This window comes from Sceloporus occidentalis, unplaced genomic scaffold (assembly GCF_023333645.1).
Source record: "Sceloporus occidentalis isolate IW3139 unplaced genomic scaffold, rSceOcc1.0.p SCAF_11, whole genome shotgun sequence".
In the NCBI taxonomy this organism is placed as follows: domain Eukaryota; kingdom Metazoa; phylum Chordata; class Lepidosauria; order Squamata; family Phrynosomatidae; genus Sceloporus; species Sceloporus occidentalis.
Genome location: NW_028316991.1, coordinates 1,403,594 through 1,427,273, shown reverse-complemented (window position 1 = coordinate 1,427,273; position 23,680 = coordinate 1,403,594). Strand labels below are relative to the sequence as shown.

Here is a 23,680-nt window from a genome sequence, read left to right as displayed (position 1 = left end):
GTGAAAAGCACATTTGACATTCGGCATAATTAATAGTACGGGTAGAAAACAGTAGCAAGATATTTCAGGTTGGAAGGCATGAAATTGAACAACTCCTTTTCTCAGTAACACAGCCAATGTTGTGAGTTATTAACAAACACCGAGATATATCCAGAGCAAAAATTAATATTACCCTTGTGGTTATTACCTTATGTCATGGGAGACAGCTGTCCTGGTCTTTTATTTGGATTGCTTGTGAGACGAGCCCGGATTTTGTGAGCCTATCATGTATTAGAAGGTTGTGTGGGAATGAGATAGAAGATAAGGCAAAATTCTGAGATTTTCCCCTGTGAGAGAAAACTTTTAGCTTTTCACATCTGCGATGCTTGTGTACTGATCATGCATATTATTATATAGGATGTACCACGTTGTGGTCTCTTAAAGGTGGGAGAGGTTAAAAAGGCTGTGTGGACATCATGATCATCATTCTAAATGTATTTTCTTTTGTGTGGGAAAAAATGAACCCAGCGGTGCTCAGTGTGCTTTCATCATGGTAGCTAGACTGGTAATACACCCTAAATCCCTCTAGACTGTAAGCTCGTTTGATCAGAGCCCTCCTAATGTGTTGTTTCTGTTAGTCAATTTGTTATGTTACATGCTACTTGTTATGTCCTGTCTACCCATTGTACAGCGCTATGGAATTTGATGGCGCTATATAAAACAATAAATAATAATAATAATAAATGTGTGTATGGAGGGAGAGTATTTATGTGAGTATGGAGTTTGAGTGAGAGGAGGCAGTGTATATATGTGTGTATGGTGTTGGAGGGAGTGTATATTTGTTTATGGTGTTAGAGTGAGAGGGTGCAGGTTTGCATGTTCGTGTTGGACGTCATGGAGAGCAGGGTGATTTAGGAATACTGCACACTGGTGCCAATAACCCTAGGTTCACCCCTAGGTTAAATTCTGTTATTTTGTTAATGTATAGATATATAGTGATGCCTCACAACAGTTTTTGTTCCCTGTGAATTGTACAGTTTATCTGGAAAGAATTCATTTAAATATATATATATATATATATATATATATATATATATATATATCAATTAGTCACCCAAAAATGAGGACGTCATTGTTGCATTACTATATTTTAATAATAATAATAATTTATTTTGTTATTTTTACATAAAATAGCAATTAGTGGCCGTTATATGCGCCAACACGGTGATGTGCCCTTTCATTTGCGTGCTAGTGAAGCCAAGCTTAATCCAAAAGTGTTTGCTGAGGGTTTCCTCATTACACGGTTCGACCTTTACGGGAAGCATAGGTAAACCGGCAGCGGGGGGTCACATCTCCCCCCATGCCTCCCCCTCACTCTTCTATAGGGGTGGAGGCGGCCCAAAGGCTAGGGAAGCGACCGATGATCTGCGCATGCGCAGCGGAAGTACCCAACGCTTCCTGACACTAGCTAAAGTACACTGTGCTATTATCCCACTGAGCAGCACGCCCGCCCCGTTTGTCTGCGGGACCTCCGCATTCTAATTCCACTCTGCTAGGTGAGTTCCATTCATTGGCATTGCCAAGCTGGCTGTAAAAATAGTAATACTCTGTCTTTAACGCGCTGATGATGTAAAAGTAGCTTACTTTTACCATTACACCAATCAAGCTGGTGTTGGTGAATAAAGCCTCTTGGCAAACTTTGGGACTTTTGTGTAGTCCAAATATAGCTCCAGTAGGTTGACGATTTACAGTAGGAAGCAACAAGAATTACACAACCAGGTTGTCTTGTGTATTTATTTATTTTTAACCCTTTCTGATGTGTGCAATAATTTGTAATTCACACACTTCCCTCTGGCACTCAAAGGGTTAAAATGATTGTCCTTTCATCCCAGCGTGGCGATTAATATTTGTAAATAATGATGATGTCGCTGTGTAGTCATATCTTGGATAATTATATCTTGCTAAGGTTAAGTAAAACCTAAGATTGTTATTACAAAACATAAGATATTTCACTGATGTCAGACATTAGAAAAGCTGCCCGAACCAAGCAACCAGCAACTTAGCAATGGGGCATAGACAGCTTCATGGAGGAATAATCATGTAGATCCTGAGAACAAGAAGTAAACTGGGCGCATAAAGGTTTTTTTGGTCATTATATATTGCTTTATTTTTATCAGGGAGAAGTGACAGTTCCTCTTTCAAAATTAGTTGAAGCCATTACACCATTAAGCAGATAAAGCAAAATGTATGTGCAGAAGTCTCTGTGTATTAATGTGCAGGATTTATCCGTGTGAGTGAAGAAGCTTCCATTCACTGTTCACTGACAGGTCAAACTTCTTCCACCTTAGACTTAGACCTTAACGAGCCTTATCATATGAGATGCAAGGACATTGAGGATTGACATTAAGCCTTTCGTTTGTTGTCTTGTTTATGGTTTACTTAAACAAAACATTTACATCCAGATAATTAGCGACTCCACCTCCGTAAATAAATCTTAGCGGGCTTGATATTTTCTGGTGTCATTGTTTCGCATGACAATCCGTCCCTGTAAATGAAGCAAAGGTCGACGTGAACAAAGAACAATACATTACATTATATCACATTTATTTATATAGCGCCGGCAGATTCCTTAACGCGTTACAACCCGTTTCGGTAGGTTCAATTTAAAATCACAAACAATAAATTAACTGGTACAAAAGGAGAAGAGGGCTGAGACAGGACGACCTGTACCCCGACTGAGTCCCCCGGCCAAATCGGGCTTCCTTCTGCCGAGACACCAGGGGTTAACCCCTCCAGCACTGGACCAGACTGGCACTGGTGAGACGAAGCGGGACAAAAATCTAATGGAGCCGTGCTGGCACTGTGGCTAGCCGGATTTAGCTACCCAGCTAGATCAGGAGTATAACCCCATCACTACCAGACGACGCCTCCTTACAGTTCTATGGGCAGCAGCGCCCACCCGACGAAGAGTCACTATTTCTGGGTGATTACAAGGGAGCAGCGTCAATCTCGGGGTACTGATGGAGAGCTCAGGGTCCAAGGGTGTTATTTTCCAAAATGTGGCTTGATCCATTGTTGGGACCCCAAACGGCAGTGTCGGAAATGTCCCCGGGAATAGTCTGTTCAGTAGCTGTGCCAGAGTTCCGGAGCCTTAGCTGGGTAAACCCCAATTCTAAGGATGGGTAATAAAAGAGGTTTCCTAAATGAGCTCCCTCTCTGTAACCACCTCCAATTGTGACCCACCACGAGCCCAGTATAACCCCAAAAGGGCGACATGGTAGGGCAACAGGCATCCTTAGTGACACAGTTCCATGGATTTGCGGCTAGCTCCCGGTCAGGCGAAGGGAAAATTTCCTGAATAATTGTCTCAACTTCCTTGTACTCTCTATGATATATGTCTGGTATAATACTAGAAAAAACAGACATATTATTTTTAATATAATAATAATCTTTAATATTTTGCCTAAAGCTTTCCTAGTTAAACTTATATAGGGATGCAAGATTGAACATTCTAGACCAGGGGTGGGCAATTAATTTTCCCATGGGGCCACATGAGAAATTGGAATGGTTTTAGAGGGCCAGACCTCTACAAACTACAAACTCCGAAGCCTTGTCCATTTTGTTAACTTATGTGCTGTTTAATAAAGTTATTCAAGCCTACGTCATTGGTAGAGGTGCTTGAATAAGTAAGGCCTGAATAACTATTAGCACAGCACAGAAGTGAACAAAATGAACAAGGCTTCGGAGTGCATACCGTATTTTTCGCTCTATAAGACGCACCTGCTGATAAGACGCACCTAGATTTTAGAGGAGAAAAAAAAGGAAAAAATATTTTGAGCTAAAAAATGGGCTAAAATATTTATTGCAATAACTGAATAAGCTATGAACACAGTAAGACACACGCAGTAAGACACACACAGACACAGTAAGACACACACAGACACAGTGAGACACACACAGACACAGTGAGACACACACAGACACAGTAAGACACACACAGACACAGTAAGACACACACAGACACAGTGAGACACACACAGACACAGTAAGACACACACAGACACAGTGAGACACACACAGACACAGTGAGACACACACAGACACAGTAAGATACACACAGACACAGTGAGACACACACAGACACAGTAAGACACACACAGACACAGTGAGACACACACAGACACAGTAAGACACACACAGACACAGTAAGACACACACAGACACAGTAAGACACACAGACACAGTGAGACACACACAGACACAGTAAGACACACACAGACACAGTAAGACACACACAGACACAGTGAGACACACACAGACACAGTAAGACACACACAGACACAGTAAGACAGACACAGTGAGACACACACAGACACAGTAAGATACACAAACACAGTAAGACACACACACACAGTAAGACCTCCCTCCCTAACCCCCCTTCTCAGTATCTCCCCTCTAACTCCCTAACCCCCCCTTCTCAGTATCTCCCCTCTAACTCCCTAACCCCCCCTTCTCAGGATCTCCCCCCCCGCCCCGGTCACTTACCTTAAACTCCTGTGTTGGAAGCGTGAGGCGTTTGTCTCGGGTTCCGGCGCTTCACTGCTGATCGCCGGCGTCTGACGTCATATGCCGGCGCCCAGCGTAAAGCGCCGGCACCCGAGACAAACGCTTCCAACACAGGAGTTTAAGGTAAGTGACCGGGGCGGGGGGGGGACACCGGACTCATTGGTGAGTCACCAGGACACTCTTTGCGGGCCGGTCCGAGCTATTCAGCGGGCCGGATGTGGCCCGCGGGCCGTGCTTTGCCCAGGTCTGTTCTAGACGAACCTTTACTCTTCTCCTTAGTTGTACAGCATTGTGAAGTTTATAGATTCATTCTAAATTCTATGAAGACTTCTCACGATTGGTAATCACATCCCTGCTCTGTTGGCTTGCTGTTATGCTACACGAATGCATGTGTTTGAATTCTCTTTAGAAGAATACTTTTACTTTAATGTGCCGTCGGCATGTAAGATGGTGAATCAGGCAATGGCCAGTTGGGATTTGGCCACTGGTGCTACAAATCTGCTGCCGTACCGGGAATGTTGGTGGAGTTTCAGGTTTTCCTTTAACTTTTGAAAAACAAAAGGCATGACTGCCCCTTTTAAACAAGGTTTTTGACAGGTTACAGAGGTAGTGTTCCTTTGACAATGTGAAAATAATGAGAGGCAGGGCAGAGAGTATTTTGCACTATGAACACATAAATAATTATTATTTCCAAACAAATCCTTTGTAAGGTAACTCTATATTAATCCTCCTAAACCAGTTATTTGCCCCTTTTCAAACCCTCTTCCAGTTTGTTTGGGTATTACGCAAGCTAGTTTTCTCCCTGGGTTCCTACCTTAGTCACTTTTTGATTATATATACCGTATTTGCTCGATTATAAGACGACCCCCCAAAATCTGAATATTAATTTAGGGGGGGGGGAAGCAAAATTCTGAATATAAGATGACCCTATAGAAAAAAGTTTTACCAGTAAATATTAATTCATGTAAACTATTTTATTTTTTTAAATAAAAGCAATGATTGAGAAAAATATTTTTTGTTTTCATTTCCTGCCCCCAGTTATGCACATCTGCCCCCAGGCTTGCCACCCCTGTATGGCATTGTGGCCCATGATATGCCTTTTAACCCTCTATATGCCACTGTGCCCCATAATATGCCTTTTGACCCCCTATGTGCCACTCTGCCTCCAGAAATACCTTATACCCCTATATGCCACTCTGGCATTTAGGGGGTTAAAAGGCATATTATGGGGCAGAGTGGTATAAGGTATTTCAGGAGGCAGAGTGGCGTATAGAGGGTTAAAAGGCATTTCTGGTGGCAGAGTGGCATTAAGGGGGTTAAAAGACATTTCATAGAGCACTCTGCCTACAGAAATGCCTTATGCCCCCCATTTAACACCCATCCCGCACACTTTCCGGTGCTTCCGACTCCCTGCTGTGTTGTCCTGGCAGCGGGAAGACGGCTGTCAGTGAGAGTTCTGAGGGAAGGTCTGCGCGATGGACGCAGACAACCCCCGCTGCTAACCGCACCTCCTTCCGGCTGCAGCGGAAGTTGCCTACGCGAATCGCGTAGACGTCTACCCGCTGCCCGGACAACACAGCAGGGAGTCAGAAGCACCGGTAAGTTTGGGGGGGTGTTAAATGGGGGGGATAAGACAGGGGGATCCAGGTCCCCTGCAGTGCTGCGGGGGATCTGGATCTTAGTCTCATAGTCAGAACTCTATTTGAGGTCTGATTATAAGACGACCCCGATTATAAGACAAGGGGTATTTTTCAGAGCAAATACGGTATATCTCTGTATCTCACTAAGACATAAGGAATACATATTATGCATGCAACCCCCCCCTCTTCTTCTGGTTCATTATGTTAATAAAACTGTTTAATTCCTCTTTCCAGGTTGTCATCACACAAACAATCTGAACATGAATTTTTTCTTGGAGACACTGAAAGTGTTGTTTCTTACAATTTACTTGATGTTGGAATCCCTCATCTTGTGGATCATTCCATCTCGGAGGAAGAATGTTGCTGGGGAATTAGTCCTAATTACCGGAGCAGGGAGTGGAATAGGAAGGTTGATGGCGCTGGAATTTGCCCGTCTTGGTGCAACGTTAGTTTTGTGGGATATCAATCAGGAAGGAAACAAAGAGACAAGTAGACTGGCCAAGGAAAATGGTGCTGTTCGGGTCCATACATATGTATGTGACTGCAGCAAAAGAGAAGAAGTCTACAGGGTTGCTGATCAGGTAAAATAATTTCTAAAGAAATGTTATTCCTCTTTGAAGGCAATGAGGCAGGACTTCAGAATGCGATCAAACGTTTGCTACTGTGCAGGTAATTACAGCCAATAGACCAAAGTCCTGTACCATTCAGCTCCAAACACTATCGTGATTATGTAACTAATCATGACTTAAAATAGCTGTCCTACAAAAGCCAGACCTACTTGTGTTTTGTCGTACTATAGCTGTAGCATTCTTTTGTTGAAGTTTGCGTATACATAGGCAGTTTTGCCCTATTTCCTGCAGACCAGAAGATTGAAAGCACATTCATTATCTTAAAGAGGGGAAACATTCAGTTGAGTGATGGTTGGGCACTCCAAAAACTGGCATTGGCCTAGAAGTCAGTAAACCTTTACAACTGATGCCTTCTCAGCCCCCCATCATCATTTAAATGTGTCTAAAGTACCAACATTATTTTCTTAGAGTTCAGGGACCGTGTCAATAAATGTACCTAAGGTATCTTGTGTCCAAGCAGCCCAGATACTTTCCTCCTTTCTTCAATAGTTCCTACTCGGGTGAAAGGCTTAAGACAGCAAGGGTGTAGGCTTGCCTCTTGACTGCATAGGTGGTGCATCCAGCCATACGGTGCATTCTCACACATTTGGTATTACATGAGAACTCATTTATTAAAATGTATGTTTTTCCTTTTACGTTTCTCACGGTTTTAACTTCCCTAGGTCAAAAAAGAAGTTGGTGACATCACAATCCTGATTAATAACGCTGGCATTGTAACTGGAAAGAAATTTATTGACTCGCCAGATGCTCTTGTGGAGAAAACCATGCAAGTGAACTGTATAGCACACTTCTGGGTAATACAGTTTTCTTGTCTTTTTGTCTCTGATATCAAAGTGTTACAAGCCGGGAGGCCAGGACACTTTCTTACCCAAGATGTTAAATGTGGCTACACATCTGAAAAGATTTAGAAGATCTATTGTAGGATAACACCATATGAATGGTGCTCCTGGGTCTTGTGGCAGGGGCCTGCTAATCATGGAAATTGGTAAAATATGATGGCTATGTCTTTAGTAGACAATTAATAACAGGTGTTAGGGAGCAATCTACTCCATTTTTGAGCTAGAATGTTTTCCTAAATAACACTTTACATGTCTTTCCACGTCAACCGCGTGAACTGTTCACCTAGCAAACCTAAGGATTTATTCACCAAAGCAGCGGTTTGAAGGAGAGATGCAGTTTCACTTCCCCAATGTCATTATATATAAAGAAGGAAAAATCCTGACAAATAAAGTAAGAGCTGATCAAGCATAACGCATACTTAAATTTGTGAGGTGACTTCACCCTAATTTAACTATCCATTATGTAAGGCCAGCTCTTATTTCAGGGGAGGCTCACTGGGGTTGCCCCCCATAGTGCTTAGTGAAGACTGTATATTAAATTAAAGGCTGACAAATATGTATTAGACAAAATCTTGTGAAGGCCCAACATATCATGGATTCTGCATGCTGGCCAAGTCCTGAACACTAACTGAGGGTACAGCAAAACAAAACATTTTTTGGGTTCTTCTCCAGAACAACCAAGGTGTTTTGTGGGTTATCTTGGTTTGTTTTGAGAAGTGTTACAGTAGTTAACAAAGTTAAACAAATGGATGAGCTGTTGTTACAGTTTATTTTTATTTTGAGGCCACTAATGTTGCGCCAGACAACAAGAACCTGCATGTTCCACAATGTCTGCAGAGGCTCTTGAATCCCCCTCTTCGGTTCAGGAAAAATACCCATGTTGGTATCAGTTTTGGATTCTGTTTGATCCACAGCAACATGAAAATATTTTGTGAAAGTTTTAAAATTTAAACAATACATACATTTATGTATTAAAATGAATAGCCGGAGACGATGTTAAATGTTAGACCCAGTAAGTGAAGTAAAGGAAGTATCCTTCATAGAAGAGCTCATAGTCTACATGAAGCCGAGGAATAAACAACGTGGCTTCTGTGGGTCAGCAGCATCTACTAATATATTCCAGAAGACAAGACACCATTTTAGGGTCTTTGACCCAAAATGGCAAATTAGTAATTTATGAAAATTAAGTGAATGTGACTAACTTGAAAATGAATGAATGTTTCAGCGATGAGGCTTTATTTAAGCAATGCACATTGTGCGGTGAATTTTATTACATTTAGTTCAGCTCTATAGTTCCTCCTCAACACATTAATTTTAATGAAGCCCTCGCTGTAACAATGACTTTTCTGTTGTTGCTTGGAAACGGAAGAATTATCAAACTAATCCATATTTTAACCCGAGCACTCTGGAGCTACGTGATTTAGGGACAATTACTAGAGAGTACGACGGGGCCATATTTCGAGAGATCAATTCTGGGCCTAAGTTCTTGATGTGGAACAATCCCCATAGCAACCACATAAATGTTCCCGTTGATTGCCCCGCACTGTGCAACAGGTAGGCTCTTTATACATATACCACTGTCTGTATTTGTTCAAATATTGAAATAATCCAAGTTCTGGGATTGCATAAACATCTATTACTATCATTATTGAATGATCCACGTAATTTGATGCAGAGTTTCACTTGCCCCAAAAATACAAAATTCAAGGTAAAGAATTACTGTTGATAAATATATTGCATTGTTAGATATTTTGAGTACATTGATTTTTTATTTTTTTTTACTTATTTTCACAGACTTATAAAGCTTTTCTTCCTGCGATGATGGCCTCCAACCATGGCCATTTGGTAAGCATTGCAAGTTCTGCAGGACTTATTGGAGTCAATGGACTAGCAGGTGAAATATGACTTTTTTGCAAATAATTATTTTAGCTCAAAGAATAACTAAGCATTGTGTTTGCAGAATTGGTAATGCTCGGAACTGTACAGTCATGTCTAAAAACAATCCTGCTCTAAGAGGTTTGCAGAGCTCTGATTTGGTCATATTGTGACCAGTGCCAAGTGCAATGACGAGCCACAAATGACTGAACCCCACTCTTCTTTTCCACCCAACTTTGGCCAAAAGGCCTGCAAGAAAAGCTGGGTCTTCAGCTCACCAATCTGGTAGTGCTAGAGAAGCACAAAACATTTCAGCCCTTCCCCAACCAGAAGCCCAGTGGAAGGCTAGGATCTTCCCTGGGGGACCTCACAGAACCCCAGGGCTTTACTGCCATTCCTTTGGGGAGACCCAGAGACTTTAAGGAGTGGTGGCCAAAAGTTCCAAATCCACCAGTCCCACGCAAAAATCTTTATCCTCAGCCCACTAGCCCTGGGACTCAGGCCCACTGTAGTATTTCCAGTGTCAGGGGAAAAAAAATGTGAAAATACAGAAACGTAACAAAAATCAATTCATACTCAACAGTGTCAAAAATAGTGCAATCATGTAAAAATTCTTCTTGCCAGCAGCAATATCCCAAATCACATTGTTGATATCTTGCTTTTAATTGCAAAATGCCCTGTAGTTATTAAGGTAATGTAGTTATTAAGGAGACACTGTGCCCCAGAGAGTAAAATTCAGTCAATAAAACACACAAAATCGCGCACAGTATCAGCAAATTTTGAAAGTTAATGTATTTATTATGGGAAAAATGACCTTTGAAGCGGTGAAAGGCTATTACATTTTCGCAGTGTGTGATCTGATGGGTAAAGTACATATCACTGCATACTGTGAAGAATGTGTCAGGCAATAAGGGCAACTTCCAAATATACGAATAGTTGAAGATTTAAAAAAAAAAATATCAACATAAATGAAAAAATCTCTGATTTTCTATCTGCAGAGGTTCTATCTGGGGTTCTTCATAATATCTCCCATCCCACCCCCTTTTTCCAGTGTGCGTGTGTGTGTATATGTATATATGTGTGTGTATGTATATATATATATATATATATATATATATATATATATATATATATATATATATATATATATATATATATATATATGTGTGTATATATATATATATATATATATATATATATGTGTGTGTTCCTGACCAGCACGTGTAAAGTGCTGCAGTATATGGGATGTATATATGGGATATATAACTAAGTCATCCCACATGGAAAAAATAGCTGATGTGGCAACTCTAGTTATAAACGAGGAAAGCTATTTCATAAAAATGTTGACACCAGTTGTGTTGAAATACTGCATTTTAATACAACCTTTGCTATAAGCCCGTTGTGTCTACTTTAAGTATATTACAGTTCTTGTCTAGTTTAATGTTTGGATACAAACTATAAAGCTCCATATATATCCCCCTCCCCAGGCCCATTTATGCTGTAAACTATATTTGACCTGAAATATGGGGTCTGCTAAAAATGTACTTTACATCCTCTGCTAAAGGCTACAGGTAAACCCAGTAAATGTCTTTCATCCTGGCTACAACAATGTATACATTTTATTCTACCAAGGATCATCAGGTCATTTTTTTTTGATGAATGACGTACTTTAAAGTGACGCTCCAGCCATAATATGCACTTTAATGCTTAAGATAGCTACAAAGCCCCTTTAAAGCAGAATCCCCCACGTGCATTGCCCTTTCAAGGGGCCAATCAGTGGCGAGAACCGTCAGACCACTGGGGAGTCATTCTGCTCCAGCTTCTACCTAAGGTAAGTATTTTATGTTTTATTCAACATTTTAAAGAATGCAGATTAAAGTATTCTTATGTATTGTTCTTTGGTGAGGTACATTGTACCTTAAAGCTCCCAGGAAAAAAGTGTGAATATTTTATAATGTGTAATAGTGTTTACAAATTGTAAAAATGATGATTGTGCTATTGTTCTAACGATTATCATGATCTGTTATGCGACTGCTTCCCTTCAGGAAATATGTTCCTTTTACAGATTATTGTGCCAGTAAATTTGCAGCTATCGGCTTTGCCGAGTCTGTCGGCCTTGAAATGTTGGCGCTGGGGAAGACCGGAGTGAAGACCACTATCGTTTGCCCCTATTTTATAAACACTGGCATGTTCGATGGATGCACAACCAAGTAAGGCTGTTGTAATAGCTCGGTCTAAAACTGCCTATAGAGTTAAAATTGGAAAACCACAAGAACAAGTGCTTCATGTGTCTTTTAACCCTATAGTGCAGTGCTGCACAACTACAGAGATAAACAGAATGCCTCTTATGTTTGTGATCCTTGATGACTGGAGTTGTGCACCCCTGCTCCGTCATGTGATCACGTATGTATTCTTTATTGTAACATGTTCCACTACGTTAAGGTGATCTGGAAACAGCCAAAGTCCAAAAACCGTGTCTGGGTGGCTTCCTATATTTAAGAGTTTCTGTATAAAAACTCAATCGGCGTGCTAAAATGTCAAACGTACATTTGTAGTTCTAATTATGCATGCACTTTGTTTTATAGGTGGCCACGTTTCATGCCTATTTTAGAACCACAATATGCAAGCAAGAAAATTGTGGATGCTATCCTTAAAGAACAGGTGCATCTGGTCATGCCACGCAGCCTGTACCTCATATTTGCTTTCAAAAAGTGAGTAATAGTTTGTCAGAGGCTCTATAACAGCCACGCGTTTGAAAGCGTTTTTGATATTGGAGTCAATTTTGCACGGACTCCAATGTGTTTTGTTGCAAGCAAATTGGAGCATGCGAAATAGGGAGAGAAGTCTCATTTTCTAAGTCCTCCTCTGACTGTCTCTACTGAAAGCATTAGTATGTAAACTGCTCGCGCAAGCTCGGTTCCTCTCGGTATCATTAACTGCTAAAATTCCCATTGATTTCAGAGGGAGCTAAGCTCCTTAGCCTAGAATGGGAGTTCTATTGCTTTAATAATCACACTAGTGATTGAATTTAAAGAAATCACCAGATAATTTATTTGTTTCTCTTTTTTTTTTTTTTTTTTAAGTTGGAAGTACATTTTTTTTCAATTGATCTTCAAACATATGAGGGACATGGAGGAAATGTGATGATACCTTTGTAGGATATGGCTAGGTGGGGTACAGACATAGAAAAGGAGACATAAAACCTTTTTTTGTTGATTTTTGTTGAAGCCAAATCCAAATTCTGTTTTGTTTTTTTCCTTTTTGTCTACTTTTAGCATCATCCCGACAAAGCTGGGAGTTGTTCTCGGGGATTATTTTGGAGCATTTCATTTCATGGATCATTTCAAAGGCCGTGTAAAAAAGGACTAGATTTAACCACAACGTACCAAGATGAGATGACCAATGAATGTATTACATCCAGATGAAATAAAATAAATCTTTCTTCCCACTTGCACAGTTTTAATGTGAGATGTATGCTTCAATTTGATAAGATTTCTAATAATATTTTGCAATAACACGTGTACTTCAAGCATTCCATACCTGTTTGTCTAAATTTTTACATTAAATGGACCTGGTCACATGCCAGACAACCTATTAAAATAATTAAAATATTAAAAGATATTGGCTTGTATTGTGCTGTGTAGAATTAAATGGATCGCTAGATTTTTTTTTTTGGTATAATTCTCTAGCATTTCCACTGTTGTTGTTATTAAACCACAGAAAAAGTACCTACACAGTAAATGACATCATAATACAGACAAAGTCACTAACGGAACAGTTTACTGTCCCTTACATCCATATTAAAGAAAAATGCTTGTAACATGATGTGAGTACTCTGATATGCATTCTTCAAGAACTAAAAAAAAAATACTTGAGGTAGAAGCTGCAGCTGCCCTCCTCCTTTATGGTCCGATTATTCTTAAAGTTAATTGGAGCATTTTCCTTGCGTGTGCGTGGTAGTTTGAACAGACCCTCGTCCATGATTTTCTCTGACCCAGTTCTGGAGCTGTCCGGGGGGGGGGGGGGGTATATCACATGCGTGGCCAACCAAAAAAATCTGCTGGCAGGGGGAAAGGGGCAAATGCATATGGGGGGATTCTGCAAAATCTCACCATGACAATTTGGCTGGAGTGTCCCTTTAACTTTGCTCTTCTTATTCATCCTAGTTCTTTTGTAATTGTAAACTAATGCTTTTTGGTTGTATGAAAGCCTTTAGCCCATCAGTGGAGAATATTGCCAAATGCATCTGGTATCAAAATAATAACTTTCTAACTATGAAACACCTTTTACTCTTTCTGTCAATGAGCAAATGAAGGTTGCACTCACTACTGACAACGTGGCTAATGCTCAGAAGATACTCATTTGTGCAATTTTCATGTTTGACTGCAAAAAAAGAAAGTAACATTTTCTATGAATAGAATTACCTTGATTTATTTTTTTCTTTTCTTTTTCGTGATGCCTTCTCTTTAACCATCTTCAAATAATGAACGGCTGGGCTTTTAAACATTTACCTAATGTGAACCCCTGTCTTTACTCTCTAAAGGTGCTCTAGAGTGCAGGTATGAGAACCGGTAAGTTGTTACATGGACCGTGGATATGCTTTGAAGCTGCACTGGATAGAACAATGCTTGGTTTTATATTTGTATGCTAAATTATGTATTTGTTTTCCAATTAAATAATGGATTCTTTACAAATTTGCTTACCATAATCCTACCTAGTTTATACCTAAGTTTCATGGGATGCAGGTGGCATCACACACGTTCTAGCTGCATGTTCCAAAATCAAATCCATTACTACAATGTACGTGATATCATCTTGTACACACAAACAGTGTAATGGTATGATGAACGATATACACTATTTTTAGAGAAATTATGGCTACTTTGCAATATCTGTATGACTTACCTGTTAATGCACATTTATTTAGTGTAGAAACTAAATTTTATCTTTTATTTATATCGGGCCAATAATTTACTCAGCACATCTTACAGAACATATATTCTAAAGGTATGATAAAATTTAAATTGGAAGACTAAGACAAATCAACACATTAGGTAAAGAGGGCCCTTTTTCATAGGTTTAAACTCTAAATATAGTTAAAAGTGAAATGCTGCTCTGCTTCTGATATGATGCTCATAATAAAAAAAGCAAAACCTTCTTTAAGGTTCTGTAATTTCTGGTCTGATATAATTTCTGATTAATTTTGTTGTTGCAGGCACACAATATTAATGGAAAATGTATAATTTGGAGATTATTGTAGTTTTATGTTGTACTGGCAGTTGGAAGAAAGGAATGTTATTACCATGCTCCTGGTGATTGCGTTTGCATGAAATAGTATAATAGTTTTTAAGTCCTTATGGGAAACTTGCTATTTGACTTTATAGCTGTCAAGGTTTTGATTTTAACTTTTTTAGTAAATGGCGTTTTAGCTCTGTGGCTTGAGCCGTGTAAATATCTCCCCCTACTGGCTGTTGTGTGAAATGCAAAGGAATTGCTGCTGTTTGCATGCTGCCTGCATGTTGAAACAACATCTCTGTAGATGTAGATGTGCAGAATGGGCTCAATCCAATGACCCATCTAAACTTAAATTGGTTTTAACCGATGTGAATAACGGATGGTTTGCGATTCAATCTCCTGTCTAAAATCAAATTAGCATTGGGTGCAATAAACACAACTGCTACAAAAAAAAGCTACAATGTACCTATATTTTCATTTATTGAGTGCTAAAACATTTACCTAGTGGAAGCGGAAGTACAATAAGTGCCGTCATATAATAAGTAAAGTAGTCTTACAGACTTTTTGATTGGGGTACAATACGTATGAATACATACAAAGAGCTCCTTGCCCGCAAATACAATCAGAGCGTGCAAGTCTCTGATGTGCTTCAATTAAAATGTGTTTTTAGCCTGCTTTTGAAGTTATGAAGGGTTGACAAACGTCTAGTGGGAGTTCTAGATGTATGGAGAAGTGAGAAGCCTTTAGATGGGACAGAGCAGTAGTTTAGAACATAGATTGCGTATAGAGGGAGTGTAGGTACAGGGAGGGATATCGGAGATGAAATTTAGGATGGGGATAAGTGCCAAAGAGCCTTGAAGTTAAGACGGGATTTTGAAAGGAAGCCAGGAGATTGGTGTTATTATTGAATGGTGTTCTGAAGGAAAGAAATAGTATTCTCCATGCTGAGTTAGGAATGGATTGTAGAGGAGATATATGGGAAGCAGGAAGACCGATGACTAAAGAGTTACAGTAGTCCAGGCAGGTCATGATTAGCACATCCGTAAGTATTTTGACTGCAGAGTGACAGCGATGTGGGTGGATTTTAGCAATATTTAAAAAAAAAGAAGCAATGTGTTTCAGCTAGTCACTAATAAATGAAAGAGAGTAAGTTGCTAGGCCATCCACAATAAGACTGAAGTGATGTTGATACGGTGCCACATAAAAGGCTGGTACATAAAATGAGAATGCTTGGGCTGGGGGAGAATGTGTGTATGTGGGTAAGTAACTGGCTCAGTGATAGGAAACAGAGGGTGGTTATTAATGGTACATACTCTGAGTGGGTTACTGTTGCTAGTGGGGTACCACAGGGGTCAGTTTTGGGTCCTATTCTTTTTAATATATTTATTAATGACCTTGTAGAGGGATTGTATAGTAAAGTATCAATCTTTGCAGACGATACTAAGCTCTGTAACGTGGTTAACACAATAGAGGACAGTGCACGATTACAAATGGATCTGCATAGGTTGGAGGCTTGGGCTGGGATGTGGCAGATGAGGTTCAACACAGATAAATGTAAGGTTATGCACATGGGGAAGAAAAATCCAGGCTGGGAATATGTATTAAATGGGAAAACACTGGGGACGACTGACATGGAAAAGGACTTAGGAGTTTTAGTTAACAGTAAATTTACCTGTAGCGACCAGTGTCAGGCAGCTGCTGCTAAGGCAAATAAAATCATGGGGTGCATCAAAAGGGGCATTGATGCCCACGACAAGGAAATAATTCTACCACTGTACAAGTCACTAGTCAGACCACACATGGAATACTGTGTACAGTACTGGGCACCAGTGTACAAGAAAGATATAGTGGAGCTGGAGAGGGTTCAAAGACGGGCAACCAGAGTAATAAGGGGAATGGGAGGACTACAGTACCCAGAAAGATTATCAGAATTAGGGCTATTTAGTTTGGAAAAAAGACGGCTTAGGGGGGATTTAATAACTATGTATAAATATATAAGGGGACAGTACAGAGATCACTCCCAGGACCTATTTATACCCAGGACTGTATCTATAACAAGGGGACATCCTCTACGGTTGGAGGAAAGAAGGTTTCTACACCAGCACAGACGGGGGTTCTTTACAGTAAGAGCGGTGAGATTATGGAACTCTCTGCCAGAGGAAGTGGTGATGGTAAACTCAATAAAAGAGTTCAAAAGGAGCCTGGACGTGTTTCTTGAAAGCAATAATATTACAAGTTATGGATATTAGATTAATAGGGACAGAACGTGGATCCAGGGATTTATTCTGATTGCCATATTTGGAGTCGGGAAGGAATTTTCCCCCTGGTATGGGGCAATTGGCATCTGCTTCATAAGGGTTTTTTTGCCTTCCTCTGGATCAACACAGTAGGGACACAATATGTATATAGGTTGAACTTGATGGACTTTGGTCTTTTTTCAACCTTATGAACTATGTTACTATGTTACTATGTTAGGAGGGGTTTAGACGGAAAACAAGTAACCCAGTATTATTCCGATTTAGTCTAACCTTGGGTGTCCGTTAATATAGTGTGAATTCCGTGATTTTAGCGTGTTTTGTGGGATGTGTGAGGCTTAACTTCATATTCAGCAGATTCATCCTGAATCATAATGCCATCAGCATATGTATTATTCAAAAAAGTAATTGCTCAGACGATGGGAACATTCTGGTAATGTGCCAAGTTTCACAATGTGTGGTTTGCAAAAAAGTATTATTTTATCCACCCATCTTGTCTAGTAATGAATGTGTCGTCATTTTGTAACAGTCAAAATGCTTCCTTCGGTTTAACAATAAGATTATATCTCCTGTCTTCTAAGGCTTTTTTCCTCACTACCTGTTATGTTTCCATGGTAACAGCTCTCAAAAGTATTCAGTGATTTATTACAGCCAAAAAAGTCTTGCCGTTTTCAAGTGAAATCTTGAATGGAAGACGAATTGTGTAGCATCGGGTTATCAATACTGAAATTAAGTAAATCCACAGGAAATGCCATCAAATCATACGAAATAGTTCCTTATTTAAAAGTGTATTAAGAAGAATGTACAATTTGTTTTGTTCTTCAATCTATATACCCATAATCCTAAATCTTGTATTTGAATTATATACGTATGCATATTATACTTTTTTTTTTCCCCAATTATTAATCAGCGTGCCCTCTTATTTTGGATTTTGCTTTGTTGGAGAATTGTCAGGGAACACTAGGTTTTGAATACCGCAGGAGTCCCGCAACAAAAAGATTCGTCATAAACATAAATCAGGAGTAAAGCTGTGACTTGGCAAAATCAAATCAAAATCCAAGTCAGGGCAGGCAAAGCAACCAAGGACAGGAACACTGTATTGTTATTTTTAAACTGACCACCTACATGCTATATGTGAATATCCAGAAATTGGAGAAAACATCAGTTGTATCAGTAAAGGTAAGGACCATAGATGAGAGATCTTTGGAGGAGGCATTACGGAACCAATGTATAGTTTCTAAAGTGAACCCAATTGTCAATACTTCGTATTAGTTTCCTATTGTTTAGGCACACTGTGCAATATCTTCAAGACTCAATGATAATTAACCAAGAGACTACCACTAGGCATATGTCCATACATGGTGATGCTAGGTACTCTTTATTTTTGCTGCTTATGTTTGACAATTATTAGATCTGCAATGAATCAGGCTAACCTCTCTAGATGGACTTTTTCCTTTCTTTCGGCAAACTGGGCCAGACTCAATGAGTAGCCAGTCTTATTAGATAGCCCGTGTCTCCTGTCTCTAGCATTTGGATTGTCTGGCCTTATTGTGTCATGTTGTCATCTAGTGGATTGTTGAGGAACAGCCACCCCAGTATCACAAGACCAAAGACAAAGTAACAAGTATTCCTGGTTGCCAGGCCATGAAGAAAAGAAAGGAAAAGTAAAAAAAAAAACAAAAAAACATGCATTTAAACACTTTCATAAACCCTTAATGATCATGGGAGTCTTTAAATCACAATTGACTTAAACACAAAAAAACTATGGCTGTTGTGATGTAGTAACGGTAATTGTACATACAACATCTGTAATCCCTTTTTTGACCTTCTTTATTCTGGTTTTATACCCTCTGCTGAAATGGCTCTAACAAAAGTATTCAATGGTCTCTACCGACCATTGGTCGCTTGTCTCTGCTAATACTCCTGAATTTGTCTGCTGCTTTTGATACTGTTGATTACCACCATTCTTCTTGACTTGCTTTCTTCTGGATCTTCCTAATTGTTTTTTTACCGTCACTTTATCTAGCAAGACATCTTCACCTCTTTGACTTTCTGTGGTTGTCCCTTAGGAATCAGTTCTTGACCCTCTGCTTCTTTCGCTACACTTCATCTCCTGGAAAAGGAATCAACTTAATACCCTGAAAAATATGTACATGAGGAGTAGAAGTTGAAAATTTTAGCAAGCAAGCATTCTAGTGGAATACTGTCACATAGAATCAGGACTTCTGCTAGACAAGATGCTATTCCAACAGTGACAAATCAGCATGTCACCAAATACCACAAAATTGACAATTGTCCTGTCTCTGGATGTCACAAAGATCAGGGATTTCTCTCGAGGATCAGCAGTCTGGGTGAAGGAGTGTTAGCATTCAAGCCCTGGTCTGTCATGGATACAGTGCTGACTACTGCACCATAGGATAGGGTTATGTTTTGAGACCAAACAAAATCCTCATAGAATTTTCACACCTGCAACCTGTTGCCTCATTAATCAGCCAATTAGATAGTTAAACCTCTAACACCTGAGCCTAGATGCTGAGTTGTTTGTACTTCACCGCAATCTAGCCCTTTGTGTGACCAAGAGGCGTTCAGTCCATTACCCCAACTTTGTCGTAATTCCAGTTGCTCTTAGCTACATCTGATCCAGATTACCGTTGCCGATTTGCTATATTTCTTGATTCCTGAATCCTGCTACCATAGTCCTCTGCCGGGTTTCCTGTTTTTCCCCACTCAGTCTTGTTCTACTCTCACTGGTCACAAGAGCTGGGTAGAGGCCATTTTCAACATGTGGGTCCATACACTTGCCTTCAGCCGTCTGGTACATTCAGTATGACACTGGATCCCATCTCTTATAACGTCATCATTTAAAATAATTTAAAAGGGCATTCATTATGATGTAAAATGTGATATGATGGTCCCATCAGTTGTGGATAAATAGATATATATGTAACCTTGGAATAAAATGTTGGACACAAAAAAGCATTAATTTTTAAAAAGAAGTCCAATGAAAAAATGTGTTTCTCATAGAGTATTAAATAAAGTACTGTAATGTAGTTTACTGTAAATTGAACAAAACGTAGTTGTAAGACCTGGCCCGTGTAATTGCCTTAGGACTGAACATAGTAACCAAGGTTGAAAAAAGACATGAGTCTGAAGATCCTGAATTAAAAAATCCACATTGAAGCAATTTCCAGAAAGGGGAAAATTATTTCCTGACTCAAAAATGAAGTCTGAAGACTGATTTCTCACTGGACAAGCTATAAATAATCACATCCATATTACCCATCATGTCTCTATATTCTTCTCTGCAAAAAAAGCATCCAACCCATATTTAAAGGCAACAATTCCATTTGATGCTACAACCTATGCTGGAAGTGAATCTGACATGTTTGTTGTTCTCACTGTAAAGAATCGTTTTTACGTCCTGACTTCTGTTTGCTAACTGCTGGTAGGGATGTAAGAAGATCAAGTGGTTTATGAAACCTAGCACAATATTACTACTATTCACTAATAACTAGTATTGTATTTTTACCCATGTATGTAAGCCTGTATGCCATGCCAAAGCACTTCACATGAGGTGAAGAAATTGATTAGTGTGCATATAATTGCTATATATCTGGCCCAAACTGATATTTCTAACGAGAAAATGGTAGGCTATATACATCTATATAGGACCTAGTCCTATATAGCTATAAGGACCTAGTCCTCTTTTTACTGATAATATTGAAAGGGTCAAATACATAAAGTCTTCCTCGTTCTCATTACAGATAAAGCCGACGACTTGCAGTAAACTGGCCATATTCTCTCAGGTTTGAGCCAGGCCAACCGTGCCTGGCCATAGAACATAGCAAATGTGGGGTTTATATATATATATGAAGAACAACTCTAGTGAAAAATGTTCAAATCAAAATGGAATTCGCTCTATCAATGACTTAAATGGGTAGTTTAATGTCCTTGACAACTGCATCACAAATAATTCAGGTATTTTTTATGTAAAGAATGAGTATTCAATCAATCAATCAATAAATGCAGCTCTGTGATCCAACGATTCTAGCCACTAAACTGGCTGCTTGTATATTTATTTGAGAATATAAGACTTTGATTTTACAGTTTCTGTAAATATAATACTGTTTAGTGGTATAAAAACACTAACTCTGCACATTACAGAAATAGCATTACGTGTGATAACATTACATACTAACTCTACATCTACAATGATCTTTACACATTGTAGTAATAATGAGACCATCACAAGCTCTACCTTTTTATGAGTAATTAATAGGTTGCTGAACTTTGGTTTTATTTATTTTCATTTTTTATAATCACACTGGAGATGGAGGGGCTGTACAGGAGGTACAACCACTTTCAAAGAAAACAGCATATAATAAAATAATATATATATATATATATATATATATATATATATGGAATAAATAAAACATATCGGAACAAACAGATATAACACTTAATAGATCTGTTTCAAATCTCAGTGTTTGACACATGGATTTAATTATGTTATTTTTAACTACTGTATATCAGTTGATGCGTATTATTACCTGCAAAAATAAAAAAGTTAAATTAAACACACACAAATGAAGACATCATAACAAACATCAGTCCTCATATTACTGGCTGCGTTACATTGGTTGTAATTAACTTCTGGTGTGGCAACAACCTGTGCTCATGCCAGAAGCTTTCTTTTGTTCTTGTGAGATGTGTAATGGTTTAGACATGCTGGGCTGTAATTATGAGAGACACTTGCTAAATGTATGCGTGCCTTTGAGAAAGTTTGAGATTGTTTTATTAGTTTAATGCCCTGAGATTTGAGTTGTTAACTTGTATGCAGAATTTTGAGGCACAATCTTCGTTTTCAGCAAAAAAAACCCTAGCTTTTAGAGAGCTCTAAAAAAAAAGACACGCTGCAGTACATCTCATATGATGTCAGCACTTATTGCTACAATCTTATTCCTAAAATCAGTGAAATTCCCCTATGTGGCTTTTAATGTCCAGCAAAAGAACCACAGGCATGATTTGGCTTCCTACTGCCTGCGATAAAGTATTTACAACACGGAAATCATACCTACTCCTATGTGCACTCTCTTGATGGGCCTGGACACTTACTTGGGGGGGACATTATATGATGCACTAACACCCATGGGTGTCTGTCATCTTTTTTTCATTAGGGAAGCAAAGCCAGTGTTAGGTGTTTCTGGTTCCCACTACTTAATTCATCCTTTTCTTTTTTCATTGTCATTGTTTCATTTCGTACTACGTAATTCCTTAAACTTCCCTTACTACTCTTGTCTGTAATCGCTTCTTCACATCTTCAAAATGCCCTGCAACTGGTGGAAGGTCAAGTATTCCCATGCCCCAGCGTACATCCATGCCACACCAAATGCTTTTTTGAAGGTAATACTTTCTGACAATACCTCAATCTTCCATTCTTCACAAATTGGACATCTTGTTCTTGCATATCTTGGTCTCTGAATGTGCTTCTCCTCTCTGTGGTATATGTGGTATTCCAAAACAAATCCTACCACGTGACTTACAGCTACCTCTTCACAAAATGCTTTTTATTAATGGGTAAAGGAAATGGTTCTCAGCCAATCTACCGAGGGATTCAGCGCAAGGGATTCTTCATCGGTACCATATGTACAACTAAAATTGCGCTGTTAATGATAAGCATAAAAAAGAAAAAAGATTTTAAAATGTAACGTCTAAGTGCAATTATTGAAAATACCATATATTTATATGCTACATGTCTCTGAATTTAGAATTATTCTGTATCAAAGCAACTTGTTAATCAGAACAATGTGAGTGGAACAGAAGAACAGAAAGGTTTTGTTTCAGTTCCAGTCACAGGAAATGATGGAGCAGCCAGAGGAATGTGTATGTTTAGTCAACCAAAGATAAACTGTGCAATTTGATGTTCGCAAAAAGAAAAAAAAAGAAAAGAAGGAGAAGAAAGAAATGTAATGTATTGCTGGCAAACCTACACTTTGAAGCACTGCCCAGACAATTTACAGCTTTATTATGCTTATGACAACAAACTTTGTGTGAAGTAATGATACGAGGAAACCCAGATTCAATTTCCATCGACCGCTGAATCACTTGGACAGAGCCGAGAATCGGCTAATTAACAAATGTAATGATCAGGGCCGGCCCTACAATGGGGCCGACTGGGGCAATTGCCCCAGGCGGCACTTCAGAAGGGGCGGCACTTTGCCGCCCCAAGCGTTTTTTGTTGTTTTTTTTTGAAGCGGAGGAGAGAGAGAGGGGCACCGAGTGATTTTCGCTTACCCGCTCGGCGCCCCTCTCTCTCTCCTCTGCGGCGAGTTTACCTGTTCGGTCTCGGTGCCGGCTTGTAATGCAGAGCGCCGGAAGAGACGCGAATTTCCGGCGCTCAGCATTACAAGCCGGCACCGTGGCAGCACAGGGAGACTCGCCGCAGGACTGTTTAAGGGTAAGTACCGGGGGGGGTAGATAATGCCGCCCCCCCCCCAGGCGTCGGCGGGGGGCGGCATTTTAAACTTCGCCCCAGGCGGCGTTAAGTCTTCGGCCGGCCCTGGTAATGATTGCTAACTATATTCTAAAAAGGATGGAGGTTTATTTCCTTGACTGCTAAACTGGCTGTTTTTCTACCACACAAAATAACATTTATTAAC

At 39.5% G+C, this 23,680-nt stretch overlaps 1 protein-coding gene across 1 annotated transcript; it reads left to right on the top strand.

The window, feature by feature from the left end:
* The first annotated feature begins 6,445 nt into the window (after positions 1-6,445).
* LOC149305416 (epidermal retinol dehydrogenase 2-like) lies at positions 6,446-12,897 on the top strand. Its single transcript, XM_089477329.1, has 6 exons — positions 6,446-6,766; positions 7,477-7,608; positions 9,448-9,547; positions 11,594-11,738; positions 12,114-12,239; positions 12,804-12,897. The coding sequence occupies exons 1-6, from the start codon at positions 6,446-6,448 to the stop codon at positions 12,895-12,897; spliced, it is 918 nt and encodes a 305-aa protein (XP_089333455.1).
* The last annotated feature ends 10,783 nt before the right edge of the window (positions 12,898-23,680 follow it).

What these genes read in the sequence shown, in the direction of transcription:
- LOC149305416 (XM_089477329.1), top strand. Translation starts at nt 6,446, where the DNA reads ATGAATTTTTTCTTGGAGACACTGAAAGTGTTGTTTCTTACAATTTAC. An exon ending in TCTACAGGGTTGCTGATCAG is followed by an intron (nt 6,767 to 7,476) that starts GTAAAATAATTT and finishes TAACTTCCCTAG; the next exon opens with GTCAAAAAAGAAGTTGGTGA. An exon ending in CTCATATTTGCTTTCAAAAA is followed by an intron (nt 12,240 to 12,803) that starts GTGAGTAATAGT and finishes GTCTACTTTTAG; the next exon opens with CATCATCCCGACAAAGCTGG.